This window comes from Acipenser ruthenus, chromosome 1 (genome assembly GCF_902713425.1).
Source record: "Acipenser ruthenus chromosome 1, fAciRut3.2 maternal haplotype, whole genome shotgun sequence".
Taxonomy (NCBI): Eukaryota; Metazoa; Chordata; class Actinopteri; order Acipenseriformes; family Acipenseridae; genus Acipenser; species Acipenser ruthenus.
The window spans coordinates 20,918,758-20,936,968 of NC_081189.1; the positions used below are offsets into that span (position 1 = coordinate 20,918,758).

Here is an 18,211-nt window from a genome sequence, read left to right on the forward strand (position 1 = left end):
ATCTGAGCCTGGCCTCTGTGACTCAGCAGCTCCCTCTAGCAGCCAGATTCCACAAATACAGGGTATTGTCTCTATAATTAAACACAGTAAAGCCTTTAAGCCCAGCATACACAAGGAAATTTGTTTCCAGACAAATTGCTTCTTTGTGTATGCTGGATGTTTCCGTGTTTCCAGAAATACTGGAACATGTTTTCCGGCGTAGACCAGGGTTCTACTTTGAGAAAAATTTGCCTTTAGCCCATCAGGAGAGTCGAGCATGAGTCATCAAGCATGTGACTATGCAAGATGGTGACTTTTAGAGAAGATGACGTGGTTTGGAATCCTGCTACAATTGATTGTTTTATTGATATGTGCTGTGACGCATTGTAGTGTCATTTCGAGTTATTCGTGGTCCTACAAACCTCAGCAGCACCTCAAAAGTGTCTGGATCCATACGAACAAAATTGCGATAACTTAAGCGTAGCTCATTTAAAAGATTATGGTACGCTCCTCTCTCCTCACGAATTAGGATCCACTACCTTGTCCACACGACTCTGTTCCTGTACTGTGCCTTAGGAAGAAATATTTGACTGCTGTGTGTCACTCATATTTCAAAGAAAGTGCAAAGGCACATTTTTCCTGGGAGGCATAACCCTTGTTAAGGCCTGCTGGTCAAGATGCTTACACTGTTCTATAATGCTGGTGACACAACGGCAACAAACTCAATACTAGTCAATCATATTTGATGGTAGTGTCACATGTAAAAAACAAAAAATGCTTATGCTTTTATATTCCGAACACAGCGTCAGTAACTTGCATTATACTGAATATGAAAGCATATTTTGATGTAATGTGTAGGCTAGGCTATTTGAAATGAGACATCCGTCTTGTGATTTAATACTGGTAAATAAAACCACTAAATAAATACTGGTATATCACCCAAGTAAATACGACCGATATAGTAGCCAATTCTTTAGTATTTCATTTAGTTTTTTTCTGTATTTTAATTTATATAAAATACTTTTTCTTTGTTTATAATTCATTCATGTGTAATACTGTACAGAAAAGATAATTACGTCTCATAATCCACGCCCGATCACAGAAGTTAAACTTTTTTCTCATTTCCTCTTCTTCATCTAAAATGGTCAGAATTAAAGCAGCAGCAGCAGCTTTTCTTTGCTGTTGCCTGGTAATTTTTATCCACGTGACATATAAAATGAATAATTATTGGTTTACATTATTTTGTTGCTGGAATGTTGGCACCTTTGTCGAGGGAACGCTTGTCTCTCATGTGACCACACTATTTATAGGTCAACATGCGGGGCAACAAAAGTCTCCATCTTTTGGACGTCAACAAAAGTTGCTTGTGTGACCAGGCCTTTACAGTACAACTCACTGTAAATAGATAGCTCTTTTATAAAGCAGTAATTACGTTTTTGTGTTTTATTAATAGTGTCATAGTTTCCAGCTTTATATCATTGTTATTATTGTTTTACTGCTCTCTGATAATTTGCTTGTGTACTTTCTTCAGAATAGCACCCTTAATGTTTCATTAAGGCTCTATTTTATATCAAAATGGCACAACATGAGTTATTCTTGCCTGGAGAGATCCAGTTCACTTTATTCTCTTTTTTTTATTTTTTACCTCAAGAACTTTTTTGAGCTCTCGTTTCCTAGGATGGTATGGGGATAGCAACCAGCAGCATTAAGCAGGCCCCCCCCCATTTCATCAGTATCTTATCATTTCAACCTGATGTACTGTACTATAATTTAAAGGCCTAAAAGTCCTGTTCTGCAGCTTATTTAAGCTTCTGTAATTTGTAAGAAATGTGTGATTCTCTTCGGTCAAACGCATATTTATTAAAGGGTTATTCATCACCTAATATTTAATGGAAACTAAAATCCGACAAGTTTGAAAAAGTAAAAGCCATTTTGAGTGTGGAAAGATGAGAGGTGCTATATGAGGAACTGTGTTTAACAGCCCTTGAAACTTGTTTTCCTGTACCACCATAATGTGAACAGATCATCTTATAGGCTCTGACACTGCTCAGGCATCGGTTGAGTCCCAGAGGGGAGAGTTCCATTTATGTTAATGTTGCAGAAACAAACACTTTGAGTGTGATTATGAGACATTTAATTATATTCCTTGGCAGTTGTTTGACTCTAGTTCTGTACAATTAATATATTTTTTCTTCTTTCAAAAAACAACAGTAAATGACTGAATGGAGTAAACATTTGAAACATGCCCCCTGGTGTTTCTTGGCGGTCTCTCATCTGTGTTTTTATTTTGAGCCATTTGTATAAGTGCAATAACACACAAAGGCGTGCGCTATTCTTAACCCTTCTTGGCTGGTTAAAGACAGTGGGCTGCGCCTCATGCTTTAATGCTATTTCTTTTGAAGCAGGCTTAAACCTCTTTTTTATCTTTCAGATGCTGGATGTTTATAACATACTTCCCTTTGACAACCCTGATGGAGGTGTTTGGAAACAAGGCTTCGACATTTCTTATGATGAACATGACTGGGATAACGAACCTCTGCAGGTCTTCGTTGTGCCTCATTCACACAATGACCCCGGTAAGGAAGGCTCATGAGGGAATGCATGGCAAAGTTGCAACAGAAAGAAAAGAAAACAAGTTAAAGAATGCCATTAATTGAAAAACACACCTAAGGGTTTTTAGGAGCCCCAGAGTAATTTTAAAGTAAGCTTTTAATGCTTTAGGTCAGCGTTATCTATTTGAATTGGAGTGGAGCATGAATGGAGTGTAGAACAGTTCACTTCGCCTGCAGCACTACACTTATGCTGCTACTTGAATTTATGCAGACTCCAATAAAAAGTGTATTTATGAAATAAATGTAGCACAGTGTTTTCATTGTTACTCTTGGACTGATAAGGTTGTCTTGAGATGATTGGCAGTCTTCAAGATTTTAGGTTTCACTGATATTTTTCTGTTGTCTGGTTGCTCTGTCTGTTCGCCAACTGGCTTTTCCTGAATAGGTACAACCATGTACTTAATTGTATAATGAAACCTTTTTAAACTTCCAATCATATCCATAAGCAGTTAATAAGGTAGTCTTTTGTATTGCAACTTTATAATCTATAGATTAATGCACCCTGCTTACGTGTGTGAACTGAATGAAAATACAGAAACCACAATATTCAGTCCATGTCAGTATTAGAGTAACTTTAAACCAACATCATTTATTTCAACAGTATTTAGTCATTTAAACATGTGATTCTTACTGAAACAACAACAGTTAACTTATTTGAACTTGTGTTGTACTGTACACTCCCTGGCAAACCTGCCTTGTCCATTAAACCAGATCCATGATGATTCATGTTGCCATCTAGTGAGTGCTGAGGGAATCTCACTAGATACCTTTACCATCTATCATGCACATTGTAAGAGTTTACTGGTGAAAAATGTACAAAATTGTGTGCAGCAGTCGCTAAAGGGTTACATAACTGGAAATTTACTCTGAACAACTGTCCTTTTGGTTGTCACAAATTGAACTGTGTTTGTGTCATTTATTCTGTTATATTCAAGGACCTCACAAAAAGGCGTCAATTGATTATTGATTTGTACTTTTAAAGGCATTTGCCCATAGCCAGGATACATTTGGTCTGTGATTCTATTCATATTATTGCTCTTTTGTGTTGACACAATCGCACTGTACTGTAAATAGATTTTGTGTGGAACTTAGACTCTAAAGCTAAATGCTTTTCAATAGTTAATCGAAGTGTTGCTCACAAAGACATGTTAATGCTTTCCTGAAGGAATGGCTAATGGGTTAAACAACCAAAAAAAGCGATTTAAGGATTGCAGCCCTAAGTGACTTACATGGGGCCAGTGACTTTCAAGAGATTTGGATCTAAACTTTGTGCTTGAGAATCAAGAATCAGCGTTAGAGGGAATCACGTGACCTGCGGGAACAATGGCGACTTAGAGTTTTTTCTCCACGCCTCCCCTGTTAAAGCACTATTATCAGTTACCTGAAGTCCTTTTAGATTGCTATTTGATACACCTTGCTATGTCATGTACACCAAAAAAAAGAGATCTACATCCGAGTTTTCCTTTCCATCCAAGGGAGGAAAAAGCAAGTTGGATTCAGAGCTGTCCACCATTATAGAAGCCTGTATGGCTCAAATTCTTTCTTATTTCGAGCACTTGATGTCTCGGATTTAAAAATACGGGACTGGAAACCGCTTCTAAAATGACCAACATGCAAAAAGAGTTTTCAAACTTCACCCTGGAATTCAAGACTTTTCAGTCGAATCTGGCTGCTGTTCGCTCGGCAGTGGCTAATAACGAGAGCTGTGACATCTTGTAAGACCAGGGTTGACAGGCTTGAGTCTAAGATGGCAGGCTTAGAGGATAGAAACTGAAGGAATAATCTTTGTCAATAATGTGTGCACACCGCATCTTTTCAGACCAATATAAAGCAAGAGATAGGCCATGCATGCGACACTTCTCGTTCTACGCCCAGTAAGCTTAAATTCTTCCCAGACTATTGTAACCTCACAGCTCACCAATGCAAAGCCTTCTCCCAGGTTATCGCCGCCACTCGTTCTCGAGGCATACAATCATTCCTCCTTTACCCAGCGACCCTCAAGATCATCCACAACTCTTAGGTTCAGCTCTTCCAGTCTCCTGATGAGGCCCAGGCCTTTCTGGACATTTCTAAATTTTAGCATATCACGAAATGAATTTACATGTATTTGTTTATGTCATTTGAAATGCAAAATACAAATAGAAAGTTTTTTGGGGGTTTTGATGAGCCAGATTGCAGGTTGCGACACCAATCAAAGCCACTGTCTTCAAAGCTAACAGCCTATCAATCAAGCTGTGTAAGTAAACAGAGGAAAGTCTGTCAGGTTCACAAAGGGTGCAGCTTAATTCCGGAATGCCGTAGTTACATAACTAAAACGAGACGCATCGCGCAAAATCGAACACGGCTGATGGCAGCTACCCAAAGACCACTAGGGGAATCGAACATAGCCAATGGAGGCTGCAAAGGGATTAACCCATGTCACTATTTCAAACTTAATATAGAAAGTAGGACTATAGCAAATATATGCAAGATGAGTAAAACCAGGTTCAGAACTGAAGGTCTTTTTTCCTTTAGCAGAAAAACTCCCTCTACTAATTTCCAAGATTTCTATAATGGTTAAAAATCCACTGTATACAAAGATAATACAATGCTCCCTCACTATAAGGCTCTCGGTTATAACGCGCCTCGGATATAATGCTCCTACAGCATGTCCCCCAATCCCCTATACTAGTGATTCATGCAATATTTCTACAGTAAATACAGTACCAGTGTCCAAACTATAACAACTTCTCAGTCTAACTTTTGCTTCTGTCTCTCCCTTTTGATACAGTATCTGAACTGAAGAAAAGCTGCGCTTGCACTTTATAACACAGACATCTTATTCAGCATTCATTTTATAACTAAATAAATATTAGGCCTATTACGTGGTTATCTTTCCTAATGTATTTACTTTTTTGCTGCGAGAGGAGCTGCTGCTTTCTACGGAGACGAGACGCTTCAGCCCCACTCTGGCAGCCGAACCTGGGGTGAGCCCATTCCCTCTTCCACTCTCCCGACCCACTCTCCTTCTTGAACTTGTTTTGCTTGTCTGTCGCTTCGAACTGAACTCCCGACCGCCATTTAGCCAGGCTATTTATAGTTTAAAAACTGCTAATTAAAATGATCCACGAGTGGGAATGTTACCTTTTTTTTTTTTTTTTTTGTAAAAAATATAATGTTGATTACATGGTGCTTTATGCATGGTTAATTCACGGAAAGTTACATTTTTGCTTCAGTATATGTGCATTATAGAGAGGGAGTTATTTTATTTTGTATTTTACTCAGATATGTGTGTTATGTGTCCCGCGGCGCCCCCCACCCCCTCCCCCGTTTATAACGCTCTTCAGTTACAATGCTCATATTGTGTGTCCCCCGAGACCCGCGTTATAGCGAGGGAGCACTGTGTAGCATTTTGATTTCAAGACCACATCACTTTAACATACTTTGCATAAAATATTTTCTAAACAAATTTGTTAAAGCAGGAGAAAGGCAGAAAAAAATGCAATATTTCAGTCACTCCTCTGCTGTTTTTGTTGTATAACTAATAAATGCAGAAAAAAAACCCTTGGGGAAATAATAAGCATTTATTGGATCCGTAGCTGAGGTCTTGTGGTTCCTGGATTTTGCCTGCTGTAACACTATTTATATCTGATTGCTGATCGGTCAGCTGTGGGTAAATAAATGCAAAAGTCTAAATGAGAAAATCAGCGAGATTCTCTGCCAGTAATAACTCGGTCAGGGAGATCATATAGTTCTCCATACTCTTCAAAAAGCATATAAACTATATTGTTACGAATGTGACATTTCATGCAGATCTTAAAACCATTTAAGTTGATAGATGAGAACACCACAAAATAGTGAGTTAGGTAATTGATATGCAATCATGTTGTGTTTAATGGGATGGTGTAAATGTAATTATATACTTTTAGTATTTAACGCTGGCTCCTCCTTGGAAGCAGATTGAGACGATTCTAGTCATCCTTTGGGTTCCAAAAGAAAAAGTGTGTGAAAACCAGATAAGAATGACATTTGGAAAGCAGCTATAATCCGTTTTATTTTTTTAGCAGAGGAAATACTTCAGTAACATTTGGCCAGATAATGATGGACTTGTTCAGTGCTAAATGAATACTATACCCTCTGAATTTGCATACCGGCAATATGTTTTTCATCCCTTGATAAGTGTTTTTAATTTGCATGTATAAGTGCTTATTTGGCATGTTTGATAAAGTCACCAGCATAATTGACCTTTTGAGCAAACCTAGACAAGGTAGTTTATTAATTAAATGATTCCTTTAAGTCTTCAAGTTTTTTTTTTCTGCTATGGATGGTTTTCTGTGGAGCAAGGCTATTGCATCTTTTTTTTTGAAGTTACAATATTGATAGGCTGAGCCTTATTCAGTTGAAGTACTGTGGATTTTTTTTAATGATAAATTTATTTCCATAGGATGGCAGAAATATCTCTGTTTTCTTGATTTTAATTGGGACTTCTATATAATGCTAACATTTATATGGTGATTTTATAAGGCTGCTTTCTTGGTACATGTAATAAGATATTTTTTCATACATATTATTCATCAGTAGAAATAGAAAATGAGCCCACATTAATCTATAATTGATTGCCTGTTTATAGTATGCACTAAGTAAACAGTTATCTAACCCTTAAAAGCACTGCAGAATGGAGAAGGTATTTGATTTAAAAAAATATGCATCACCAAAAATGAATAAAACCAGCGCAGCGTGTAAAAGCGTTGCTGCACAATCATGATTTGATTTAATGAAACACGCTCCCTATTTTCCGGTTTTCTGGTCGAAGCACATTGGTGGCATTTACATGCACAAGTCATGACAGTTTTCCTCACGATCTGTTTGCCGTACTTTTCAGGAAATGCATTGCTATGCAGTTCTGATTTAGGAAAAAAAATCAGCCGTACCAATGCAGATTACTCAATTGATAGTCATTTAGTGTCCATGTCTGCTTACTAAGTAGGAAAAGAACGACTGAATATTGTGAGGAGAGCTTCATGCGTTGCCATGAAGATAAAAACATTTAACAAGAGAAATGATGTTGCGCACATTCTGAATTACGCCGCGCATTAGCTACTTGTTTGTCTGGTTACCTTTCTAACACACACACACACACACACACACACACACACAATTATATAAAATATAATTTCTACAAGTTGTACTACTTAGAATTTATATTTTTGTGTGTTTGTGGAACATCTAAAAGTTAAATTTCATTAACACTAGAACCGCCTTTTATGTTTTTTTTATATATATACAAGCCTGTTGTTATCTCTACTGGACCTGGCAGCCATCAATTCCTTTGTTTTGTACAAGGTAGGAGAGATTTCATCTTGAAGCTAGCCACAGAGCTTCAGTAGAAACATTTCGATCAGAAAACTGCAAAGCTGCAGGCTGCAGCAGCTCAACCTGGATTCTGTGCTGCGAGTGACACACACGCAAGATAAATCATGTTTCTTTCGTTTTATATTAAAAACTACTTTTTGTTTTTACAGTTTTGTATGTGCGTATACCTGTTTACACACTAGTTTCTTTTGAAATGTTTATTTTATTATAGTTTTCCATTTTTTCAAGTAGTGCTTTTTATATGTGGTAAGTTAGAAAATAAATCCTTTTATGTTTAATTGTTCATTTAAATATGGTGTTTCAGCTGTGCAGATGTTTGATATGATGTGGTTGAATAAAGTTGTATCCGATAGTTTGTCTTTCATTTTAATATTGATGGTGTTTAAAATGTACCAGCGGTTGTAGGTATGAGTATAACGGTTCTAGTGTTCCATAAATGCACAGTGTGTGTTGGAGGGGGGTCTATGTTTTGTACTGCCTTTCTGCTGGAGATTACGTGATATTATGTCAGAAAAATCACTGCACGATTCCTGCTCCGGCTTACATGGCTTTTTACAGCTATTTTTATCGTGAGAAAGCGATTGACCCTGCCCTTAAAGTGACGCTGCCAAAAGGACGTCCTTTTGCTGTTTCACGATGTATTCGCGTGACAACATCACACAGTCATGACTGGAGAGTCGATTTTCAAGTGCATGTAAACCAAGCCATTGATATCTTCATCAAGCCAACATACATCTGAAAATTATTTAGACAAAGCCTTAAGCTCTTTAATGAACCCAGTGGTTTGAATTTTATAAACCTGTGTCCTTGTGTTCTTGTTACAAATGTTACCTGGGGTAAAAGTGCAGCTAGAAACAAATACTTCTGAGCAAATCAGTAACCAGCCTTATTTGAACTAGAAATGTAGCATCACCATGCACCCAAGTCAAGTCAGAATAACTACTGGCTGTGTTAATGGAATACATTTACAGAGCATTTCATTTATAGCTAAGCAGGATTTTTCTCTGTTTTATGAGTCATATTTGCATCATGTGACAAAGAGTGGTTTCATCAGTCCTATAGCTTTCACATATTACATGATACCCCCTGCTTCATCACAGTGCTGTAGAATCTCGGCTTCATTCTAAAAAGTGTTTGCATAATTATGTATATTCTGTGCATGAAGAGACATTTAAATTGAATGGGCTTCTAAACCATTGCGAATTTAATACTGCTGCCCTAAAATTAATAAACCTGGTCTTTTCATGGATTGCGTTCTACATTTGTTACTGTATTCAGTGGTGATATTAAAGATGGGGTCAGTAAGTCATGGTGGGAAACAGTGACACGCCCTTTAGCAATCCATTAGATTTCTTTTTATATATATATATAAGATTTTTCTAGGTGAGTATTATACAGCAAGTTATAAATCCTGCATGCTATTACCTACTACTGTGTTGTTTTATTGGTATTTGTCACTACCAGTTCTTTACCAATTATCAGAATGAACAGTAAGTTGACAAATTCGAATAGTCAAGGAAAAAACAATTGAAAGGGATAAATTGTATATTTGATAATGTCTGGTGTACTACTTGTGAAGTCCAGTGCCACGTTTCTGTTCAACTAGTTGACTATTTGGTTCTACCCCTACCAGAAATAATGACCATGTGTATGTCCTCTGTTCCAAGACTAGGATACAGTAATGTAGAGGAAAAAAAAAAAAATCTCTAGACTGTCTGTGTGCTTGTGGGCTGGAAAGCAGTTACTTTATGTGAATACAGTATCTGATACCTGCATCTGAAGCATCTTCAGCAGTGATTAAAAGGTGTGCCTGAGAAATGGCATTACTCATTTCACTTGTGAGCCTCTCTAGCACACACTTGATGAATCTTCCATGGACCTGCGAGCCAGATTTTCCAGTCTGCCTTCAAGGCAGCATCCCCAGGTATTAGTACATGGACAATAGGACTCCTAAGGCATGGGCTCGCTCCAAACATTTTTTTCTTCTTCTGAGATGAATGCAGTTGTTTTCATGTATTATACCACTGATTATGCTGCTGTGTAAATGTACTGTCTTTTAACATTTCTCGTAGTTTATGTTAAAGTATCCAAGACAGGATTATTAAAGGACCTGTATGTACTGTATGTATGGGCATGGATATACAGCAACAGTACTGGAGTCTATTTTAATTTCAGATTTTATAAAACAAAACAAAAAAATCACAGAAATCTATTTCTAATGGAAAAATAAATATTAAGCTGATTTAATCGTAGAACAGGATATGTGTTATTTACATCCTTGAGTAAGCAAACATCTGTCAAACGCTTCATTTAACAAGGTTTACCATTAACTGCTCCCTAAATATCAAGCACCTAGAAAATGTTCCAGATTAAAAAAACCTGGATCTGTATTGTATCTAAAAGTGTATCTATTTGCAAGATATCCTGATCAGAGCACAATAAATCTCTACTGCAGGGCTGGTTAACAGGTATAATGAAATAATGAACTAGATTAGGCTCTGGATGAAAGTTGAATTGTTTCAAATCCACAGTTTAAAACAGGGGTGGGATCAAGGCCCAGACTGGAATTACATCTGGACATCCGAGGGACGAGATGCAATTGAAATGAGTTTTTTCTTTTGATGAAACTGTACAGTGGAGCTGTTGTCACTGCCCCTGCTGGATCTGTTAAGTATCTAGTTTCTTTCTATACAGTACTCTGCTAGAAAAGTAGCATTCTCCCCTCTGTACATCTTTATTTTACATAAACAAATAATGCATTGTTTACTTTTGTAGGTGTCTAACCTTATCATGCAGATGTAAGCATTGGGCTTAGATGTTGTAGGAGTTCAAATAATTATAAAGATGAATTGGAAGTAGAGGATTTAACAGCATCTGTTTCTTGTGAATAGGTCATGAAAGTCACATAATGGAAAGGTAGTATATAATAAGAGTACAAGTGTATGCTCAATATCTGAATTATTTGTTTAACACTGCCCTAGGTGATCACAGGAGTCATCAAGCAGGTTTATACCGGTGTGTGACAAAGAATTGCTTGCTTAGAACTGCATCCTGCAATTTACCGTGAAAAAATAGGCATTTTATTTTCCTTACAATATTTCACACTGTGAATTCATACTTTTATCAGCGCCGTGCATTTTGTTACTATGGCAACGGGGTGAAACAAATACCGACTTCATGATTGGTGTTCGAGTCATACTATAATGACCTAGTGGCATGTATGATGTTACAATTTAGTCAGTGGCATGTATGATGTTACAATTTATTAATAATTTGAAGGTATCTGTGGTTTTAAAACTTCATAATTATTTCTACGTAGTATTAGAAATGTAAAGAAATACAAAAACTTGGGTTTGCCGTTAACTTTTCTCCTGTGTAAGATTTATTTTAAAGGCAGCAAAATATGGAAATTGCACATTCTTTTTCTAACGTTTCAACATAATTATAACGTTTACAAAACTTGAAAAATGTTGCTGAATTTGCCACTCATGGCTGTTATGAAAAAATCTATTTTTCTCTGCTTGTTATGTTTTCTGCAGCCAACGCAGTATCTTTGTTTAGCTGTACCTGAGAAAATGCAGTGAAAACGAAAGCAGCCATATTTAGCTGGAAACTAGGTATTTTCAGCACAGCTAAGATTTTAGTTTTGGTTTGAAGGCAGCAGGAGAGCTTAGCATGATTTTTAATTTTTGCTTGACAAACACCCTTATGTTGGACGACTTATAGAGGTAACAAGTTATTACAATATGGTAAGAGATTACAATACAGCTGAGAAAAAAAGCAATACAGCTTTGGGAATTTTGTTAGTTTCTGTTGTCAAATGAAATGGTTTTTGCAGTTATTGTGCACAGTGTGTTTCTGTTTGTTTCTGTAGGTTGTATGTATGCTTATGTGTTTTGTATTTGTAGTGCATACGTGCAACTATTGTTATAAACTGCAAAAAATGTTTTCCTTGCTTCATGTGGCACCGTACATTTTCAGTATTGGCTACTTTTCTGCTCAAACCCGGGGAGATATTTGATGTATTCAGAGTTTTAATTGATTTAAATCATGTTTGTAATGTAAACTATTTCCTGTGACGTCAGACCTTTGGTACTTGCCTGTCCACCCGAAGTTGGGGCCCACCCAAATTTCCATTCCTAGCTACGCCCCTGCAAGGTATCAACAGTAAATACGTTAGTAAATCAGGGCTGGACCTTATTTATTGTTAAGTCATTTTTGGCTGTCCTGACACACAACCTTGTTAGTGAAACAATATTCGTCTTGAATGATGGGACAAAGGCCAAAATAGTTAATAGTTAAATAAAACAATTCAGTACTGGTAACAACATAACAACCTCTCAATGGACTTTCTAAATGTGGTCTTTATAAGCAAGTAACCTAATTTAAAAGAAGTAAATATGAACAGAGGATTCTACATACTTCAGTGGTCCCTGTCAACAGATAGTCATTCTATTTAGTATTAAAAGTTTCTGTTAATCCTCTCATATAACATTGAAATCTTGGTTCTTTTAATACTTGTGTTTTTTTTTTTTTTTACATACTGTATATCACAACAGCTTTTGAAAATAAGTTGGTTATATTTTTCCAGCTACAGTACATGAACATTGTGTAGCCTTGTGTACTTAAAAGCTACAGTGTGATGCAATTACATATGGAACACCATTTGTTATTTAATGTGCTGCTAAGCAGGCTGAAGACAGCAGTTTGAGCTCTGGTATAGTGCTGCAAGAGCTGTCTTCCACCCGATACGTTTTACTATAGCCATATGTTTCCATTAAGAATGCTCAATTAAAATGCACACACACTGCAATTCAGTAAGCATCATAACCACACCCAGTCTTTAAATTTCCATTTAAAGCAGGAGGCTAGAAATCCTGAGTAGAAGGCAGGGGGGTATGGGGGTCCTGCCCCAGCGCGGGTGCAGGTGCAACACCCCCCACCAAAAACGAATTTCAGGGTTTTGCAGGGGTCTAAAACTGCATGTCCTGGGCCTGAATATGTGCCTTAATAGGGACCCAAAATTCAAAAGAAGTGTATAACTTTGTTAATTTTTTTAATAATTTTAGGCATACAGGTTTAATGAGCAAGTAAAAGTTACTTGTATGTGTCTATGAAAAGTAATTTACAAAATAATTTATTTATATTAGAATTTTAAAAAAAAACTTGGCTTAGCACACAGTAGATTTCAAAAATAAGTAAAGTCCATATATTTGAGCAAACTCCGTTTTGGTTTGTATTAAATTAAAGTACGACTACTTACTGTAGAAATCACATTAATGTTTATGTACTACCTTGGACAAGGGTAAAAGTTATTAATGTAGATTGTATACACTCTGTTTAAAGTCTTTCAATGTAATACTGTTGTAGCTCAATTTTGCCAGAACGTGTCTCCACTAGAGGCACTCAGATCGATGAGCGTAGGAGTAAAAAGTTTCAAACGGAAAGCAAACACAGTTAACCCATTCATTGATGCCTACATTTTTATCGTGTGTATCTATGTTTGCACTGTGCCTTTTAGCAGCCCAAAGGCACACAACAGCACTTTCCTTCGCTTTTTTTTTTTTTTTTTTTTTTTGACGCTTAGTAGACAGTGCCACATCAACGCGTATATACCCAAGCGTCAATTCCCTTTCCCGGGTAAAATAAAAAGTACTTTATAGCATTACATTTAGCACAAAACTACCCTCTCTCCCCCCACTGTTGCTCATGCCTAATATACAAAGAAAATATGGCTGTGTTTTGGGAAGACATGGAAAGTGTGACATCAACAGAAGAGGAGGAGGAAGAAGAGATTCGTACTGTAGCGTGCACAGGTTAAGACAGCAGGAGGGCTGTGGTAGGTGATGTAATCACACTCGGAGACGAGCCCAATATACGCTCCTTGAAAAGGAGCCGGATCTTTTATACAGTGGTATCGGCGCTATGCTTTCGTGCGAGAGGTCGCGGGTCCGCGCCCGCCCTCTGCCTGTGTGTGGATTTCCGCGCCGTGTTATGTGGCTGCCTGCGTTAACCGAGATCGCTACAATACATTTCCATTTGACTTGACTTCTTAAAACGGGAATTTAGATAACTAACTAATTAACCTTTGTCTTTAGTCATCTTAAGTACCGTGCCTATTTAAGCATTGATAGATAAAGACAGTATGTGTTTATGCGTATTTGTACGTACGTGTGTGTTTGTGGGTGTGGGTGTACTTTTTATCTGGATTTTGTTTGTAAACTGTTAATAATATTACTTGACCACAGTTTTACAGCAACTAATTATTTATGCAGCAAAAGATCTGACCGGTAAATCTTGTAGCTCATATGGGGATATTTTTCATTTAATAAAGACGTAATCATCAACAGAAAGCACATAAAAATAGAATAATCAACAGTCATATTCATTAATTGCGCAATGCGAATATCGTTTCCTGAATTAATATGCTAGATTTCAGATCGATCTTAAGTCAATGCATAAGACATTTTACAATGCTATAACATACTCGCTGTATTTCGTACACTTCGAGTAAAAAAGATGATCTTACATAGAAAACGTAGGTTGTTTGTTTTTTAAAAAAATGTTATACAATTTCCTAACTGCTGTACGGTTACTGACAGGTACAGTATATGTATGCAATAAGGCCCTTTAGGTCGTCCGTATATTCAACGTATACTGACGACTTGAAGGGCCTTATTGGATTTGTAATCCAGGTAAAACAGTGGATTTGAAAAAAAAAAAAAAAAAGCATAAATCATGTTAAGGCAAACAATTATTAATGTTTTTTGTTAAATATCCTTACGCCAAATAAAGTAGTCCCATGTATAAATTTGAACTAGACACTAAATTAAGATGAGTAAATTAATTGAATTAAAACACGTCAAAGAAAGTAAATCATTTTTTTGATAGTACGCACAGTGCCATTGCAAAAATACACCAGGGGGCGGAGTTGAGACAGCACTAACTTTATTTGGCGTAAGGATATTTAACAAAAAACATTAATAATTGTTTGCCTTAACATGATTTATGCTTTTTTTTTTTTTTTTTTTCAAATCCACTGTTTCATCTGGATTACAAATCCAATAAGGCCCTTCAAGTCGTCAGTATACGCAGAACAGACCTGAGGAATAAAAATAAATTCAACAACGTCACAGATTTCGGTAATTTGTTCAAGATCTGTGTCAAAGAGGGGTGGATAATGTGCGCAAGTGTCTTTTTGTGGGTTTTTTTTTAGCGTTTACAAAGTGACAAAGTCGGGGTGAGTGAGCATAAAGAGCATAAAATTGTGTTTTTTTCTGTTTTGCTATCTTCCAGTTAATTTAATTGGTCTTCATCCAAATTGGCATGTCTACTTACCACTTCAGGTCAGTTTCATAGTTACAGCTGTACATCTGTAAGTGAGTGTAAGAAAGATGTGAGGAAGCGCAGTGATTTAGAATATGTGACAAGGATCCAACTGGCCATATCCATCCAATATACGGACAGCTGAAACCTTGCTCGACCAATCACATTGCTTGTTTCAAGTTCCATTACAAGCCCTGGATTATAAGATTGTACAGTTCAGCCTTTACCAACATCGCTTGTAAGCTTGAAACTGATTGGTACATCGCAAACTATTTTAGGCGGCTCATCTGGCAAAGTAGACAGCAATTTAGCCGGCTGCCGGCTGGAAATGAGAAACATCACAGCTCTGATTAAACCTGGTTTTTAGTGACTTTTGGACTGACAACCAAATAAAATAACTGACACAAAGTAATGCCCTTACTGTTATTAAAAAGCAGTTGCATAACACTGTACTACTTTTCTAGTTGCACCAAGTGACAGCATCAGATGTGATGATGCTCAACACTCATGCTGTCACACAGCACTGTTGTAAACTCAAAAATCCATTAATATCCTGTCTTGAGTATAACACTTCCTATTAGGGAGTTAGAGCTAGGCTGTATTTTGTTTTAAGAACATTTCTAGAAATTCTAGAACAAGAAAAGGCCATTCGGCCGACCTATGGTTGCTTGCTTAATGCAAGCTTGGTCTGTTAGCACTCGGGAGAGGAAAAACTAAAAAAAAACCCTAACCATTTAGTTAATAGGGGAAATGAAACCTCTGGGAATCCGTGACTAAGCGGACCACCCTTCCTCCAGACGGCTACCTAAAGGTCTTATTATGATCACAGAGAGGGTTATACAGTATTGTTCAAGGATCCGATAGTCTCTGCTTCAACAACTCTGTCTGGCTGCCTGTTCCAATGGTTCACCACCCTTTCCGTGAAAAGGCTCCTTCTCCCCTCTGTTCTAAATATGCCCTTCTGACGTCGCCGGTTCGAGTCCAGACTATTCCACAGCCGACCGTGGACGGGAGCTCCCAGGGGGCGGCGCTCATTTGGCCGAGCGTCGCCCGGGGGGAGGGAGGGTTAGGTCGGCCAGGGTGTCCTTGGCTCACTGCGCAGCAGCGACCCCTGTAGTCTGGCCGGGCGCCTGAGGGCTTGCCTGTAAGCTGCCCAGAGCTGCGTTGTCATCCGACGCTGTAGCTCTGAGGCGGCTGCACGGTGAGTTCGCAGTGTGTAAAGAAGCGGGCGGCTGAGGACAGCGTGTGTTCATCTTCGCCCCTCCCGAGTCAGCGCAGGGGTGGTAGCGGTGAGCTGAGCCTAAAAAATAATTGGGCATTTCAAATTGGGGAGAAAAAAAATAAATATGCCCTTCTTCAGCTTCCACCTGTGGCCCCTGGTTCTGTTCTCTGTGACCTGTGAAAAATAATTCTCAGCAGTTACTTTGTTAAACCCTTGACAATTTTAAATACCTCTATTAAGTCACCTCTGGCTCTCCTACTTTCTAGGCTATACAGATTCAGCTCTCTGTCTTCATATGACATACCCTTCAGTCCTGGAATTAATCGTGCTGCTCTCATCTGTACTCTCTCCAATGCCTCAATGTCTTTCTTATGATAAGGGGACTAGAACTGGACACAATATTCTAGGTGTGATCGTACCAGTGCATTGTATAATTTTAATATAACTTCATATAATTTTAATATAACTTCTGTCTTGAGTTCTGAATATAAAGTTGGTTTGAATCGCTCACGAGTGCTGACAGATGTATTTATTTATTTATATAAAATTGTATTCCCTGGAAAAGCCATATGAGCTGCAAACAGTGTGTTTACAAAGGCGTCCCAGGGGGGAAGCAGGAGCAATTACAGTTACGTCCTGTAAGCGTACAGCAAACCTATAACTTCACAATCCATGCATTATTGTATCCACATCATGTGCAATCATAAAGCATGTTCAAATGATCAAACAACAATCTCTTAAAATGTAGATCTGAGTTTTATGGGTAATTTATTCCAGTCCGAGGGGGCAGCCAAAGCTTTCCTCCCAATAGTACCTCTAACTGTTTTTAAAATATTTATTATCAAATGAAACAGATTATTGAGATAGACAGGTCATTTACTATTGGCCCCTTTTAAAAATGATCTGGTTCCAGTGGAAGCTCCTTCTATGTTTAGGTGACCACATGTTTAAGGAGCCACACTGAAGAAGGATCTACAAATCCTGTTGAACATTGTATCTGTTTTATTTAACTCCAATTTGTTTGCATTCATGTATATCACCTCACCATAATCCAGAGTTGGAACCTAATTTAGGCCCTAATTTTGTTACATATTGCATCGATGTGTTTTTTAAATTTATGAGATGCATCAATATGCCCACATAAATATTTAAAAATCTCAACCCTCTCAAAAGGTATATTATTACAAAAGACAATATTCATATATTCTTTTTCTGTGATCCAAACATTGCCTTTTAAAATTTTAAATCAAACCATTTCTGTCAAACCAGTCCTGAAGTTCAATAAAATCACTCTGTAGGGTCTTAACTAAATCATCAAGTGTTATTTTTTTATTTAAATCATTGTAAAACATTTAAAAAAAACAACAACTTTCCTCCTATTAGTACAACAATAGATTCTGGCCATTATCTATTATTTTGATGTTATACTTCCATGTTCATCAGGTGTATAGCTTAGGCAGTGATCTTATTGAGATGTACAGTACACTTTTATAGTAAGAAAATAGCTATTGCAGAGAAGTTGATCTTGTTTCTGAGGATTAGGTGACCCTTACCCTGTTTGCTAGGTGTTTTTAATACGTATTATAATTAGTAGATAGTAGTTGCAAGAAGCAGTTCAAAAAGTTTTTCAGAACTCATTTCCATCTTGCATTTGCATAAACGTTGATGTACATGACCGCTGGAATAACATCTAGCCCTGTGGCTGTATTACAGGAAGTGT

General features: G+C 37.4%; 1 protein-coding gene across 2 annotated transcripts in view; it reads left to right on the forward strand.

Annotated features, from left to right (window-relative positions):
* The window catches only part of LOC117973182 (alpha-mannosidase 2-like), a 118,972-nt gene that overhangs the window by 16,229 nt on the left and 84,532 nt on the right, over positions 1–18,211 (forward strand). The window contains exon 3 of one of the 2 annotated variants that reach the window (XM_059021280.1): positions 2,411–2,555. In XM_059021280.1, coding sequence (XP_058877263.1) covers positions 2,411–2,555 — 145 coding nt within the window. Of the gene's footprint in view, positions 1–2,410; positions 2,556–5,255; positions 5,558–18,211 lie in introns of those variants that run through there. The other variant, XM_059021284.1, reaches the window with a different exon arrangement.